The sequence below is a fragment of the Parambassis ranga genome, chromosome 9 (assembly GCF_900634625.1).
Source record: "Parambassis ranga chromosome 9, fParRan2.1, whole genome shotgun sequence".
Lineage (NCBI taxonomy): Eukaryota > Metazoa > Chordata > Actinopteri > Ambassidae > Parambassis > Parambassis ranga.
The window spans coordinates 6,413,785-6,430,714 of NC_041030.1; the positions used below are offsets into that span (position 1 = coordinate 6,413,785).

The following is a 16,930-nucleotide window of genomic DNA, read 5'->3' on the forward strand; positions in this document are numbered from 1 at the left end:
TGGCAAACAGGAAAAATGCAATTTCTAAAAACCCCACCATGTGTCATTGTTTGGGGGCTGGGCACGGAGGTGAGGGGCCGCGGTGAGATTGGATTTAAACGACATTATTCAGGCAATTTCATGGCTACTTAGCTCAGTGCAACAAAAAGGGTGGGGGGCTGGGAAAAGAACTCAATTTACAAGCAATATATCAGCTGCCACAAATGACTTGCAACCCCTTCAAAAATGACATTTTTATGCAAAAGCTAACAAAACGCACAAAAATTAACTGCCATGACTGTGCTGTCAGCAAATGTCCTGGCGACCTGAGGAGTCTGCAGGGGTGCAGGCTGTGACTAGGACTCACTTCATTTCCTTTCCGATTGCGAAATCATTTTAAAGAGACTCCACAGCCAAGTAGTCACAATTCTCATTTCTTTGCTCCCATTACTGATAGCATGGGGAGTTCATTTCAACAACCCTATGGGTCTCCAACTGTGAAAATGATTAAATCTACAAGATCCATATCATAAAAGAAATAAATTGGGAATTTAACAGCAGAGGGGTGAAAATGTGAATATCGCCAGCCAAATTTAGAGCCAGACGGATTCCAGACAGGTTGCCTCATCCCAGAGACAGGACACATCCAGAATCAGAGACGCCATATTTCACATCTAAATGTGTAAAAATATATTGGCATTAAATTAATCAGTTAGGGTGCCATCCTAATGGGGTAGTCTGAGTGTGCCAGGCCGGCCTATCTGAGATCTAACCGACCTTACTGAGGCAAAGCCCTGCTTCCCTGGTGACAGCAGTGCCATTTGCTTTGATGTTCTGACTTGCAGTGGAAAATTGACAGAAGACTTATTTCATTTGCTCAGAAGAGAAAAACATGCTCATTTCAAAGCACATTGCTGGTCCACATGCAAATGGAATGGCAGCATTTTTTTCTGATCTTCTTTACATGAGGGCAAAAAAAACATCTTTGATCATCACATGGTCTAAATGAGGAAAGATACTTGGCTTTCAGGCATATCAAGGGCCTGTGCCCTGCCGCCCCTACAAGCCCCCAGCTGCAATATGCCCATCATTCCACCTAATTACTGCCACATGAGGAAAAAAACTATAAAAACAGCCAGGAAATTCATTAAAGGGTGGCTAATTCTATTCCTTCTCTCTGACTGAGCCCATATTTTCCATGCCTGCATTTCTTCTGAGAGTGAAGAGAAAGAACTCTCCCTCCGTCTTTTCCCAGCTTGGCCCTTGTTTGTCAATAGGCAGAGCCTTTGGCACACCAACCTGGCATCAAAGGGTTTCACACTTCACAGGCCACAGGGATTAGAGGCCTTTCAGGCCTACAAAACCCATCTCAGCTCCACAAAGGCTTCCGGTTATTAGAACCCACAGGCATAAAAGAAGAAGAGGAGGAGGAGGAGGCAAATGAGCATCTGGATGCTTCTGATTCCAGCTTCCTCTTTAAAAAGTTCCATGGTATAAATTTTATAGCAAAGTTGATTACAGTAAGTATGGCCACAAACCAGAGCATATTTCACTCCCATACAGACGTTCTTAAACACACGGTGTGTTTGATGTGCAGGGTCTCCACATCTCTCTCCTCCAGAGCAGTAAGTCTATAAGTGAGGACACGGAGGTTAAAGGAGAGAGTCTCTTTTTAGGCTGGCGCTCTGTGACTTATTGGTTTAGGCTGCAGTAGATCACAGCTATGAGCAGCAGCATACAGATGGTGCTGGCTGATAAACACCCTCTGAGGCAGCCAGCACTGCCTCCTTTGTGCGAGCCCTCACCTCCTCATAAGGTAGGGGGTTTCCTGCACCTGTGCACACACACTGGCGTGGTCGTGCATGCAAACATAATGCATGAAAACAGAAAAAAGAGTGAAAACATGTGCATACATGTACACACACACACACACACACACACACACACACACAACACAAACCTGCATCTGCAGTTGTGTGTCTCATTTGCCATCAGTGAAGCATGTTGTTATCCTCTGCTCAGCGCTCTCTCTTGAAATGTAGGGCAGGGACAACAACAGGTGCCTGTGCGGGCGACAGCCTGCAATGCCTCCTGGGCTAAATGCTTCACACTCGCTTCATTTCAACATGCGACAGCCTTGTAAGGATTAATTATTTCCCCTGGGGATGGAAGAATATGCTTTTTCCCTTCCTGAGAGCAGGAGGCTATGTGCACTCACAGGCACATGAAACAGCTTACAGTAAATGAACAGGGGAAACCTGGGCTGGCACTGCTTTTACAATAAGTAAGAAAAAAAAACTTTCACATGAAAGGAATGTAAACAAACCAAGCATATGATTGAACTGCAATGGAGATTAGATAAAAGCTCAGGCAAACACATGCATTAGTTCTGAGAGATCACGCGCCAGGGAGCGGAGATGGCAGGGAGGCAATTAATGGGCTGACCTTCGTCCTTAATCACCCAGTGCCTGGCACACAATGCCCATGTGTCAGAGCAGCACATCTCTAAATGCCACCCCTCATTAGCACGATGCACGCGGTGAGAGAGGCTATCTGTGCACTGTTACACTCTCCAGTGGTCAGACAGAGATAGCAAGGCAGGGATTGGATAACATGGCAGCACAGAGCCGGGCAGAGCTGCAATAGGCCATGATATGATCTAGAAATCCCATTTCACTTGGAGGATGGGCACTCTCCTTTCTCTCCATTTTTGATTGGCATGAAACTCCCCAAGCGCATCGTCCTTGGTGTACCCGGTGCTGTCACCGTGATTGCGTGTGAGCTTGTGTGTATGCATGTGTGTGTGTGTATGTATCTGTGTGCATTTGGTGAAGGGGCTACCCAATTCTGAACACTCAATTAACACTCCTTTAATTAGCCAGCAGTACATTTTGAATTCTGATGAACTAATTTTCTTGGTGTGAGGGTGGGAGAAGCAGTGGAGGGGGGAGGCCTGGTAAAGATGAGGTCCACTGGGTACAAAACAGCAATAAAGAGGGAACTGGTTAGATTAGACTGTAAAAAATCCATTAAATTCTGTGCACTTCTTCCAAGTGAGAGGTCAAATTGTGTTGATCACAAGAAGCAAAGGCAGACAGAGAGTATGAGAGCAGGGAGTTAGGTGAGGTGGAATGAGGGTGGGGGGGATGGCAGTGGAGTGGAGAAAAAAGGAGAGGAGATAGGGAGTCAGAGGCTGTGCGCGAGTGCAGCACCAAATCCAGAGGACCATGAGAATGCTTTGCATTTTAATTAGAAGTTTAAATGAATAAGCAGTGGAAAAATTCTGAGCCTGAAATGCCCTTGCTCCCATTTATTAGTGTTCCAAGTGTTCTAAAATTATGAGCAGGTTGGAGAAGTTTCTTCTTATTAGTGGAGAAAACGCTCCAACACATCAAAAAGCCCTCAGCGTTTCCTCACTCACTTCTGCACGCCTGTATTCCTACTTACCACACGCTTTGATCCCTTCTGACCATGTACATTGGTGAGCAGGGGAAAAGAGTGCTTGTTTAGATGAAGGCAGAGGACTGTTTGGATGAACTGCAATTAGGTTTTCACAGAGCAACGAGTGCGTAATATACATTAACCCCAGCCAAACAAACAGGGCCGTCTGTGTGGAGGTTAGGGCAAACAACAGCAGCACAGTTTAGCAGAAAGATGAAAGACAACAAGGGGTCGGCTTCCATTTAGAATACGCTACGCTCAGACACACTCATCATGAGTCCTCACCTGCAGCCATGAGAGCTACTTTTTTCTCTTTTCCATCCTGAACTATAGTAGCATCAGTTATATGGTATGGGTTTAAGACTACTGGGTGAGCAGGGTTTTCTTGTTTATACACATTCCTGTTGCACATTCCACCACTAATGGACAGTTTGCCCTTAACCTCACCATAATGAATTTATTCAGATTAATAATTCATGGCTAAAATCCTCCACATCAGAATCCCTCAGCTTGGCAAAAGCTTAACTGGTCACAAAAGGGCAGATTGAACTGCATTGTTCCTCGAAGGAACCCTTGACCCTTGGCTATCATTTAGCTCTTAGCAGATAGGATCAGGGTCTATGACATCCTCTCCCCACCTCCGTCAGCCTGCTGTAAAAAGGATGGGCAGGCAGGGCGAAGCCAGAGGCAGCTTCGCGTCCTGAACAATACCTGCCTTGTGCTAATGGAGGTGTCATCTGGCACAGGGCTGATTAGTCAGCGATTACAGCCAGGCCTCAATTGCCGTGACAACTGCTGCAAACACAATGGGCCCTGATAGAGCCAGCTGTTTGGTCCTCTGCAATTAACCCTGCATCCCACTCGTCTCCGGCAGTGCGCTGCTTCTAATTGACTATCGGGCACACAAAGCAGGGGCTGTCGGCCAGACCCCCTGGACATAGCCCCCCGCCCCTCTGCCGAGGTAGAGATGATAATAATAGAGGCGTCCTGTGGACTCAGCCGCCAGTCAATCAAAGACTGAGCGCCCCACAGGAGCTTCCTGAGGAGAGAGGGAGCAGAGGAAGCACATGTATGAGCCAGTGATCAACAGGGTAGAGCAGCCTTGCAGGGGGGCAGACATGTTGAATATGCCCTCAGCCAAAGTACTAATCAATTCAAGTGCACGTGAGGGGAAAAAGAAACCCTGCTGCTTGCTTGATATCAGAAAAGCCATTTTTAGGAACACTCATCTCCCTCTGTTCATCTCAAGGTTGATTTTCTATGCAACAACACAGGGGGAAAAAAAATCAAGCCAATTATTTGTCAGGACGTTGCTATCTATAATTGCAAAGATAAGAATCAAACTGCAATGATTTCTCAGAGGATAGAGCCGTCTGCATTCAGCTGCTGCCTGTGTCATCATAATTATCAAACAAACGCATATTGTAAGTTGGTGGAAACAAAAATGTGCTCGCCACACAACCATCCGTCTTCTGTAAATGCTGCACCACTCATGGATTGGAATTTTTAATAAAACTTAATTGAATGAAAAAACACGTTTTTTTTAATCAGACTTCGGGTGCTTTGGCAGTTAATCAAATATATATTGCTATGTAAATAAAAGCATTAGTTGGACAATATTTTTCAATACAGGCTGCCATACTGCATCACATATTGGGTTTTTAACCTGCCAACATGTTTCACAAATAGCAAAGAGGATAATCAGAATGTTAAAGCAATCTGCACACTGATCCTTCACAGGCACGCAGACATGGCACCATGTCAAAAATGGATTTAATCATTAAAATAGATTAAAAAAAAAAAAAAAAACTTGGATAAAATTCCCAAATCTAATCTTTCATTTCATTAAAGCCAATCTCATCCAAGATTTAATCTATCTATTTTCTGCACAAGCAGATGGAAGAAATACCAAACTGAGAGCCTAATTTGGGCGTCCTGCTCTCAGTGACTGCAGCATAAGGTCATTTAGTTAGCCTGCAGTGAAGAGGTACACGTGTGCTGTTAATACAGTGCACTGAGACAGAGATAAGGTCCACAGGTGCAGATAACACTACAGTGGGAAGGAGCAGCAAACAAAATTGGATTTTGCTTCCTGCACACACAAAAAAATATGAATAATTCCTTTACAGTTTCACATATGTGAATATTGCATATGTGGACAATGCGTCCAATCAAACCTGCTAATTAGGTTTCCATAATAAACGGGTTCTACCCAAAGAAATGAGAAACATTACACCATCAGGACGCTGTCATGTTTACATTTTCTCATTAGAATTTATCTCCAAAGCCAGATGTTACTGAATCAGCTATGAAAATTAATTAGCTGGTTTGATGTGGCAGGCTCATGCTCCTTCCAGACAGACCTGGCTTTTATGGGTTGTAGGGGAAATTACTGAGAACTGATTGATCCTGAAGGACTCCTCTGCACACATGACCTGTTATACAGACACACACACACACACCCTGCACACAGCTAGTGCAAATATTTTACCCTCCCAATGAACCTAATATTCTTTCTCTTTACAGCGACAACATCAAAATCCTAATTCTAGATGCATGCATGTCCTTTATTGCACTTTCAAAACAACAGACAAATCAACGTGATATCCTCTTAAAATCAGGTGACATGCAATAACAAATCTCAGATAAGTTGCACAATCTGACCAATAAAACAGTTTCTGTTCTCCCTCTACACGTCACTGGATCGTTTTGCTGCTCTCTCTCTCTTTACTTCCTCTCTCTTTGTGTTCTTCTCTTGCTTCATCCCTCCTTATCAATCCCTTCACTTCCCTTCTGCCCCCCCCCCCCCCCCCCCTTCCCACCTCCCTCCTCTCCGTCTTTTCTGTCTCTCTCTCTGAGTAAGTGAGTTTCATCTGTGGTGCTTGCCGGGCGAAATCACCTCAGGGCGAACACTTTATTATCTGTAGTCAAAGCGTCACCACAAATACCATTCTACACACACAAGTGTCACTTTCCATTTGTCTGCACTCTGGCTGCATTAGCAGAGCCTAGCCAGCCCAGAGCCTCATCTCAAACGCACCCAGCAGAAAAAAACTAACAGCGTGGGAAAGCACTCGTCCTGCATTCCTGCCCCATTAACATCGATAGCAGCACCAGAGCAGACCTACAGCCTCTCAGAGGAATTAAAGCAGTTATCAGCTCTGACCTTTGAGAATGAATCTTATGAAATAACAAAAAGAGACATGAGCAGGGAGATGATGACACGCTTGATGTGTTGTGCTATGTTTAGAGCAAGAAATCTTGACAGAGAACTTCATAGAGGATCCCTCTTTAGCTCAGAGGAGATGACTGAGCGTGTTAATTACTGATGATCTTGCGAAGTGTCTGGCAAACACAACACCAGTGGCTAGTTTATGTCCTCGTTGCGCCTCAAAGGAATGCAGGCCACTAGCAGCCATGTCAGGCCTTTTGTAGGACACCCATGCACCAAACAAACACAGAAACTGGGGCAACATGTTTACCTCACACTACACATTGCACTTCATAAACAAAACAGCCAAACAAAGAGAACGAGCTGCATGTTTGTTCCCAAAGCAGCCAACAACAAACATCAACAGCAAAAAAAAGCCTTTCAATAGAAAAATATCAACGCTGGATATTTCACCCTCTCAGCCACGACCTCATTTCAGGCACGAGTTTCACCAGGCTCTTTCCATTCGCAATAATTTATAGGCCTGGATGGGCAACATAATAGATTATAAATGGAAAAATAGAACTATATTCACCAGAAAATTCACTCTGTTTAATAATGAAGTCCTGCCAAAGGGCTTAGTGGAGTGCATGGTTCTGTACAGATGGGGGGACCTCGCCCCTGGTTTGTGGGCTGTCTGTGATGATCCAGCCCTCAGGCCTGCCTGGGCCACCCTCATTGTGCATACAGCATGGTCTAGAAAGCAGAGCTTTATCAGCAAATACCCCGAGTCAGCACAAGCAGCGGGGTGGTTATGCATTGCGACTAGCACACCAGCCGATATTGTCATGTGCGATTAGGCCTGTGCTCATGAGCCTGTGAACTCATTCCTATGGCATCAAAGTCAACCCCACCTCCCACTCTTCTCCATTTATATCCCTGCCACTACGCTGCCCTCTCCTCTGTCCCTCGCCTCTTCCATTTTACAGTCAGCCCTGCCACTTCACCGTGCACCCTCAGTGAACCTTGTGAAAAGCTGTGCTCTGCCGAGAACAGATACAGAGTGGAAATATAACAACAGGTCGGACTGGTACAATCCCAAAACAAATCTCTGCAGCTAAATTAACGTCACCCAGAGGGGGTCATCCACATGTTAGAGCTAGTAACAAAGAGGCAAGCAGTGCCAGTTGTTATGTCTTGGTACACCTCTACAGATGACAAGGCTGATAGAGAGGAACAAAGCAGGGCTCAGAGAAGAGAGAGACACTGTGAGGCCAGTTATGGGAAAACATCAGGAAGAGGAAACAGAGATTAAACCATTCAGTGATGAGGCAGAGAGAAACACAGGACACAGAGCCAGGAAAAAAACACAACAAGCTAAAATCTTGACCTAAAAGATTTATGTCAGGCCTTCCTCTCCTCTTAGAGGAGAATATGCCATGCTGTGACACTGTCTTCTCAAAGGGCTACATGTACAGCCAAGAGCCAGCAGCTTTCACAGTCATGCACAAACTCAAATGGACACAGCAACAACACAAACACACACATACACACACACACACAGGTTTAGAGTAAAAGACCCCAGAGGTAGAGATTGTAAACGCATACAGAGATAAGAAAAGGAACCAGCGCAGAGAGCAGAGAAGGGGAAGAAAAAGGGGAAGAGGGAGAATGAGAGAAGGCTGGAGGTGCCTGGGCAGGCCTGTCAGACCGGAGGAAGTGCTGGTGCGCAGGCCTGCAGGTAAATGGAAGAAGAAAGGCGCCTGCAGGCTGCCTGAGGCAAGCCTGGGCCCTTCTGTTCTATCATTTAGGAGACAAGTCCTCCACTGATTCCCAATTAATATTTAACACTGCACAGACAACAAGGCACTCCGCTGCAGTACACATGCCAGTGATGAGAGGAGAGGAGAGGAGAGGAGAGGAGAGAGGCATACTGTAAATGTGAACATTTTCAGCAAGATAAAACAAGTTTTAGAAAGATTTCATGTCAGTTGAGTTTCTCTGAGGGATCATGTGTTTTATGTGTAGTTATTGCTTAAAGCTGAAATCTGTAATGTTTCCGAATTCACATACATCACCCATCTGTGGGACTGTAGTGAAGTCTAAAAGCCGCTGACTCTGTGTGTGACTGTTTCTGTCACTGATAAATGTTGCCACACACTCTTCATCATTTAATTTCTTTGCTTTCATGTTACCTGCACTAAGTTAGTAACATTCCCACTGCCTAGGAACAACATAAAAAGATAAAAACAACCATACAAATTAGGCTCTCTCTGTGCTTCATGATGGAATTTCCAGATATATGGCGGCATGGGTTTGTAGATTTTCCTTCGGGGTTATGGTTGGGTTGTTCAAAGGCCTTGAGGACCAGCAGGAATGAGTTAAAAATTGTTGACAGTGGTCAGCAAAAAAACAAACAAACAAACAGAAAACTACTCCAACGATGCACCCCGTGCATACAAATATGGCTTTCATGAGAATGAGCCTGAGCAGCAAACCGCAGGAACTGTAGTTAAATGTCCCACAGGAGCAATGATTTGAACATTGTGCTGTGGTCAGTTTGCACTCCCATGCTTTCTCTGCCAAACTCTTTTCACTATTAGAACAGATTGAAAAGACAAACCTGGGAATGAAAAGTTCATTACTGACTCAAACACCAGCCTCTGCTGCCGTTTACTGCAGAAACCACTCAGATGGACTGTCAATGATTCCCAAAGCATCATGGTCAAACCTTTCCCTTTAGTCTGTTATAACTTCTGCTGCTGTTTGGTTAGGAAAAGATCATCACTTCGTTCACAACAGATCCCTTCACAACAAATGTCACAAGGAAACCTTCTTTTGCATTTTTGGGCTGCCATCATGAGTCTTTTTTTTAACTTGCTGCAGATATTAAGGACTGAGTTTTGATTGGTTCTTGTTCAACAACGTTTTGTGCAAATTCCCAGTATATCTGCACTCTTTACAGAGGAGGCCTTGCAACAACATACTGATCAATATTTCTGTAAATTTCCGTTATGGCTTGGAGGTTAAAATGGGAGGGCCAATTTAGTGAAATGGAAACAGAAACAGCTCTGCCAGATGTAATTTATGTAACAGAAAAAGGTCGTAAACCGCTGTGACCACAAAGTAACTGTTGCTGAGTAATCTCTTAAGCACCAAACAGGATAAAACGTTACACAATTTCTGTTCAGAAAATATGCAGGATAGAAATGATAGATATGTTTTTTATGAGCTATCAAGAATATCTAGATAATGTGGATGAACTGGATAAAAATAGTAATTAAAGACTTTCTACCAGCCTGAACACTGTGTTAGACCAAATGTTGGACCAAAGTTACGTTTTTATTTTGAGATTTTTTTAATGAAGAGACAAAATATCCGGCCAGGAGCATGCTACACCTCCTGAACACCTCTCACCGTCAGACTGTGGTGGGCTTAGATCAGTGAAGACTACATTTCCTGTGGGACAGCAAGGGACTGCAGACACTCTGTGTACCCTTGCTCGCATCGTCCAACCCACCCCCACTCTCTGGCAGGCGAAGACAGAGGGTGTCGATGCCGTGCACCTGGGACGCCCAAATGCCAGCTCAGAGGCTTTGGAACAAGGATCCTGTTTTTGAACCCAAGTCATGCTGTGACCAAAACTACAGCAGAGTCCCTCTTCCTCAAGCTCACCTCTCAAGGCAATAAGATTGCTTCACCCCCCATGTTCACAGCAGAAGGCAGAGGGCAGAGGGAAGGCATGGCTCTGCGGGAAGCTACCAGCCGGAAATGATTCTCTGTGTGCCAGTGCTGAGACGCCAACATGACAGAAGAGAATGTGGTAAGCATGAGGTAAGACTGGTTCAACCAATATCACATGGTTACTGAAATAAACCGCACCTCTAATATGTGTGATAGGGAAGTGCAAACCCAGCAATCCCCTCCACCCCCTCCAGAAAAAATGAATTGCTTAAGTAGGTATTCAGGAGGCGGAATGGCGGCCGCAGATAGCCGTCAATCACCTTTCACCATAAAAAATACCTCATGACCTCTGCTTCCCTGCTGCAGACTGTAGAATAATGACAGTCTCTGTGGGCCCTCTGTGGAATTCCAAATGGGAGTTAGAAATGAGGTAGTTCAATCAGTGGGAAAAGGTCAAGTGCATGCAGATTCGCTCTCCCTCGCTGTCTCCGTTCCTTTTCCCCCAGTTCCACTTTATGCCCCCCACCTCCAGGGTACTGAGGCAATCAGGGTAAAGGTTGTTATTTCTGACCACGGTTAAATATTCAACTGAAAATGCTCCCTTTTTCCCCCAGATAGCAGTCATTGAAGTATTGTGCTGCAATTTGATATGGCTGGATAATTCCACTGTTATGTCTGCCACTGCCGTAGACAACAGTGGAGAAGAGGTGGCTGGAGGTCATTACCTGAGCGTATTCCCTCTCGAAGGTGCTGCGGCTTAGGAAGAGAAGCGGCTAAAAGCAAAGCAAACTAATGGCTCTGGCAGCTCTGCCTGCAGAGGCACAGGGCTATTAGGAAAACTACAATCCCCAGGTGAACCTCTATGTCATGTCCTAAGGCTGTGTGTGACAAGGCCAGGTTGTCTCTGTCCATCAAGCTGGAGAAGGCCTGAACTTGGCCTGACATAGTATGAACCTGGGATACCAAGCCTTCTGGGAATTTTTTGTCTACACCTGGCTGATTGGCACCTCCGGCCTCCTGGGTGGTGTCAAAAAGGGTTATGGCTGCAGGTGTGCTTCTGTGTATGTGTGCGTACATGTCTCTGCAACAAGGGAGCACACCAGTTGATTGGAGTCTGGATTTACTGAGCGATAACGCCAATGTTTTGTATGTTTGACATTACGGCAGGTGCATTCATCATATTGTGAAATATTTTCTGTTTTTGTTAGGGTAATATATGCCAGTGTAGTGTAACCACAAATATCCTAAATCACTGTGTGAGTGTGTGTTTAGGGAGTTGAAGCCAGGCCCTGCTGGGGTTAGAGACACATGGGAACACCCAGGTTTAGCCCAAAGTCTGATCCAATCATAAGACAAATATGGGAGTGGCTGTATGCTGTGTGGTTAAATAGAGCAGTATCAACAACGGCCTGTGAGTGAGACGACCACATTGTTATAAAAATGTCATGCTGGCACAAACGCAACTGCTAAGTAATGAATAAACAAATAAAAACCTGCTGAAATTTGAAAATATATTTTGGAGAACAGCTATACAGAAATTTCCCTGTCATCAACCAGTGAATTGACAGATTCTAGACCTGTTATTCTTTAGCTGACATTTGCCAGAGTAATTGCTGTCTGGGCTGCTGGGCCTCCTGTCCAGCCATCTCAGCGTTACTCATCACTGGACGAGTACCTCCCTTTCCCCTCCAGGAGCAGCGCTTTAACGTTCACCCATGCTCCCTGGACTTTCCGTCCCACAGCAGAGGATGGTGATCACAGAGAGCCATGGGTGGAGAGGGAGGTTACCACTGGCCGAGGCTGGCCGGGGTCAGTGGCATCTATTCACCTCGCTCCCCCTGCAGGGCCTTTCTCTCTCATCTATCTGGATGGGTGCCCTCTCTCTGGGGCACAACACGATGAGAGGCCCTGGCTTTGCTGCCGTCTCTGCCTTTCATGTCTCCATCTAGGGCAGTGGTAGAGAGATGTGGAGGGGAGGACGAAGGAGGGGGCAAGCTACAAATGTCACCCATAAGGGGGGATTTAATTAAAAATGACAGGGGCTGGCGCTGGAGAGTGCAGCCACATATGCGCGGAATTTGGGTGCAGTGAAAGCAAGTGCCTATGATTTATAATTCAAGTAATGCTCTGCACTCCTTTTAATTCTACGGCCAAAGAAAAAAAATATCAAAAGGCTGCCCCTGTGAGGCTAATCCAATATGATATTTTTAAGGGCAGGCGGTCAATAGCTTTTTGAAAAGCCAGCTTCTCTGTCTGCCTTTCTGCCTCTCTCTCTTCTGCACTTGTCTGTCTTTCCCCATCTCCCTCCTTTTTCTCCTCTGCTCTCCCTGCTCCACAGTACCTCACCCCACCCTCCCAAGCCCAGACACAGAGCGGGCTGTGATAATGGAAACATCCCGCTCTCCGCCTCCCGTTTCTCCTGCTAAGCTCTGTGCGCTTGGGGGAAATTGATTGTCTGGCGAGCCGATCTGAACGCTTCCAGCTGATGGTAGAGCCAGTTAAGTCCTTTTTTATTGAGGGTATGAGGGATTTTTAATGGGAGTCGCATCAATGAACTGTGCAGCCACTCAGCATCTGCATGCAGGGGGCTTTTTCTAAAACCCTCTTTGGCCTCTCATCCCAACTGCTCTGCCACCCCTGTCGTCACACACACACGCACATACAGCATTTGTGTAAAGGACAGCAGATGCAAATGTCATAGCTCACCTCCACCTCACTGCCAGTTAACCCCCTCCTCGTCCATTTGAGGGGTGTATTCTTGCATTCAGCCTCCTGATGAGAGCCTAGGTCACCTTACCCACAACCCCCTTCCATTATGGCACAAAATGGGCCATGACCAATCAGTCATGGGGACCTACTCAGCGTGGTGACCTGAGTGTGCCCACTTCTGCAGCCAGACCCACTGTCTGCTTCTCTGCACTGCTTCTGGGCCTGGACGAACAATCGCCTTATTGAGGCCAAGTGCTGCACAGTGGTGGAAATCCAACACTTGCTACCCCCCCCCCTCCTGTCCAAGGACAGAAAGGAGGCTATTATGTTCAAACATCCTCATTATGAACCTCAAGTCAGTCGCTGTGGTAGTGCTTCAATCAAAGGGTTTAACAGGTGGACAAGGGGACTGGGAGGGAGAGAGAGGGTCAGTAAGAAGGAGGGCAAAGGAAAGACTGGAGACTGTTCTTTTTCTCTATTGATTTGAGGCCCGACTCCCACTGGCTGCTCCTCAATAAAGGACCTTGAGAGGAAGTGGGCTAATCCTGCGAAATTGGAAGTAGAGAATCGATTAAGACGACTGTTAAGGACTCCCTCCATTTCTCTCCCTTCCTCTCTGTGTTTACTTTCACTAATTTTATTTTGCAGTTTCTCCTTTTTGCCCCTTGCTCTTCACCTCTCTCTGAAACCTCATTAGAGAGCATGGTTGAACTCTACTCAGCTAAAGAGATAACCCTTCCAAAGCATCTGGAGCTCTGTTTATAGTTTTCTCAGTATTTCACAGACACACACTGATACAGCTCCGTATGAAACATTCACACAGAACCACAAAAACAAATCCAGATGTGAGGACGGAGGCAGTGCACAGTCACCTTGTTGTTGGTGACTCTTCTCTACTCTGTTGGAGGCATTTGGAGTGTGATGTTGAGCTGAGAAGTAGCTAATTGGCCAGGGAGGAGCTGAGAGAGAGTGCGGGCAGTGCCTTATTTCTACACTCAGAGCCTTGCTTTAAAGCCTTTCACTGGGACGGTTACAGGCCTGATACAATGTCCCACTGATGAAGGAGCACAGACCCTGCTACTCCCACTAAGCCTATGTAAGCTTTGGTAAAAACTGCTAGATTAGCGCTCCCCTGCTCTCCATCCACTAGTCCATTTAATCTGCCTGAGGTAGATCGTGGGTCTGCCATGTAAACAAAGGCCACTAAAAACTCAGCACATTCAGAAAGGAGGTAAGACTTTCTTTCACTCTTCAAAAAAAGGCTTATCCAAAGCTCTAACAAAGTTTGAGAGAAATACACCTTGCAGACGTCTGACTGCTGCATAGTTCTCTCTAATCCCAAACTGGTTAGAGCTAGTTCTGCCAGCTCTGTAACAGTTTTCAACCCTGGCTCATCTCTGTCCCTTTACACCATTTTGTGAGTGGACAGAGGGTGGTGCTCGGGGAGCAAACAGAGCAGCTGTCACACTTTACATGCGGCCGGCACAGCCAGGGCCAGACACTGTAAATGTTTACAGACCCTCAGGGTCACCCAGGGCCAGTGAGGCACGTTAAACACTGTCTGTTCAGCCCTGTTGCCACGACTGCACAATCAGCACTGCTAAACAGCCTCCCTCACAATGAGTAGCCAAACAACATGGCAATCCAAGGTCTAAGTGCAAAGTGAATGAAACTGTTTAGAATTCCTCAGAGCGGTGAGGGAACACAGCGACAATAGAAACTGAAAAAGTCTATTTTCATTCACTTTGCAGTCAGGGTTAACTAAGCGTTTCCATCATTCACCGTGATGATTAAATACAAATGACAAACAGGCCTCTCATTCCTCAGCTTTAGGGAAAGCTGAGGACTCGTGACCTCCATGGCACCTTTGCTAACTTACATTTCCTTCCGAGCGCTTGCGGTGGCTCCAAGGTCTTGCTGGCACACACCGGGTGCTGGGGTGGAGGGTTTTGCCTCCTCTGCAGACAGGCCAGCATGGCGAGGTGGGCACAGTACTACAGCCGGGGGAGTTCTGCGGCCAACCTGGAGGAGAAAAAGAGAGAAAAAAAATGTGAACACTGCAGTGAGTTAAGTTGGATGATTTGAGGTCAAAGCTCCATGGCTGTGTCTGGTAAGCCGGCAGGAGCTGGCTCTGGGCTACATGGACTAGGTTTCTCACCCAGCATTTAATTGGGAAAGCATGCCTACAGCTGCCTGCCTCTCAGCTCTGTGTGCTGAATGATAAACACACACCTGCACTGGGGCTGCAGCACGGTTGACATGGGTTCAGGGCACAGTCCAGGCCAGTCACTCTGCAGCTTCAAACAGCACATGCACACACAACCATTCAACTGCATCTCCTGTGTGTGAAACCATCCTTAAAACAAACACACGGGCTCACACAGAAAGTAGCAACACTCAGGCACACCGAGGCACATTCTTTCCAGGGCAGTGTGTATGTGGTGATTGATGGCGTTATCTATGGACAGCAAAAAAAATGGTAATGCTGAGAAAACAGCAGTCTGTCTGCTACAACTTAACATGCAACAGCTCTGGGGGACTGTCAGGAAAGGCCTGGGGAACTGAGCGGTGTCTGGATGTATGTGTAGCTGTGTGTTGAACCGTATGGTTGCGTTTGTGTGTGTGTGTGTGTGCGCTATGGGTTGGGAGGGGGAGACTGCCAACCGTACATCAGGAGTAGTGACGGCACTAATCAATCTCCCTCTAGGCCATAAATCTCCAGCTCTACACTCCCCCTTTTCCCCACAGCCACCTTCACTCAGGAACGGGGAGGTAGTTGCTGCTAGTTTCTTCTCAAAAAGCCCATCACTGTCCCAGAGGAAACACAGGACACAGTTATATATATATATAAATATATATAACAGAAAACCCATAGCTCCCTCACTAAGAACCCTCAACAATCAAGAAGCATGGAGGGTATCATTCATCAGCAACATACCAGTGTCACACAGCACAATGATGACTGATTACAAAGTCTTCTACTTGGATTATGTGCCAGATGAGAACAGCTGAAGCCAACCATTTACGTCCAGAAAGCGTTTTTATATGATAAGAATCGAGATTCACTCATCTATTGTTTACTCAGCGGATATTGTTGGATTTCCAGGAACCACACGCTCTTACCGCTCTTACCTATACCACGGATAATGCTTGTGCCTGTAAAAAGGATTGTGGTCTTAATCTGAGCTCTGCATGTGTCTGAGTCTCTGGTCCAAAATGCATCAATATGAAACACTATTGTTTCCATCTGGGCTGGTCTCCTCCCATATTAAAACAAAGAACAGAGGCAAATATTTCATCTACGCTGTCAGCTCCAGCGTCTCCTGCCATGATGCGTGGCAGATTATTGAAAAATGATTTCTTATGCGCCTGTCACAGGCTTGTCCCCTGTTATTTATTTTCTCAGTGAATCACTAAATGAACATTTAGCCACCTGCCATCAGTCCATTACTTAGTTTTATAGATTATCATTTTAATATGAAAGAGAGCAATTACAATGATTACCAGATAAATTAATGGCAGTCCATAAAAAGCCGGCTACTGCTCTCCTCACTCATTTAAGGAATAAAGTTAAATATACACCACACCAGAGAAAATATGAAACCACATCAATCAAACCAAACTTTAGAAATGACAACATGTCCCCACACTGGAATGATGGAAAACCACTGAATTTACACTGAGCTTAGTTAAAAAGTAAATTCATACAACAACTAATTATGATTATGTTTTGACTGTATTTTGATTCTGTGCATGTAAATTGATTATTTGTGAGATAATCAGACCATTGAGTGTTATGATCAAGCGTATAAAAAGGCTTTGCATGTTTCATAGCCAGACATTTAATAAGGCATGAAGTGTGCATGTAAAACCCTCCTATACACTTAATCAAATTATGTACATTTTCATATACTGAAATTATAAAATGGAGCATCATCTGACCTTTAATTTTAAAAAAATGAAATA

General features: G+C 45.5%; 1 protein-coding gene across 2 annotated transcripts in view; it reads right to left on the reverse strand.

The window, feature by feature from the left end:
• fam222aa (family with sequence similarity 222 member Aa) overlaps positions 1-16,930 on the reverse strand; it is a 42,524-nt gene that overhangs the window by 3,497 nt on the left and 22,097 nt on the right. Inside the window, exons 1-2 of one of the 2 annotated variants that reach the window (XM_028415210.1) lie at positions 15,123-15,175; positions 14,844-14,986 (exon numbers count right to left, since the gene is read on the reverse strand). In XM_028415210.1, coding sequence (XP_028271011.1) covers positions 14,844-14,940 — 97 coding nt within the window. In that variant the 5' untranslated portion in view covers positions 14,941-14,986; positions 15,123-15,175. Of the gene's footprint in view, positions 1-14,843; positions 14,987-15,122; positions 15,176-16,930 lie in introns of those variants that run through there. The other variant, XM_028415209.1, reaches the window with a different exon arrangement.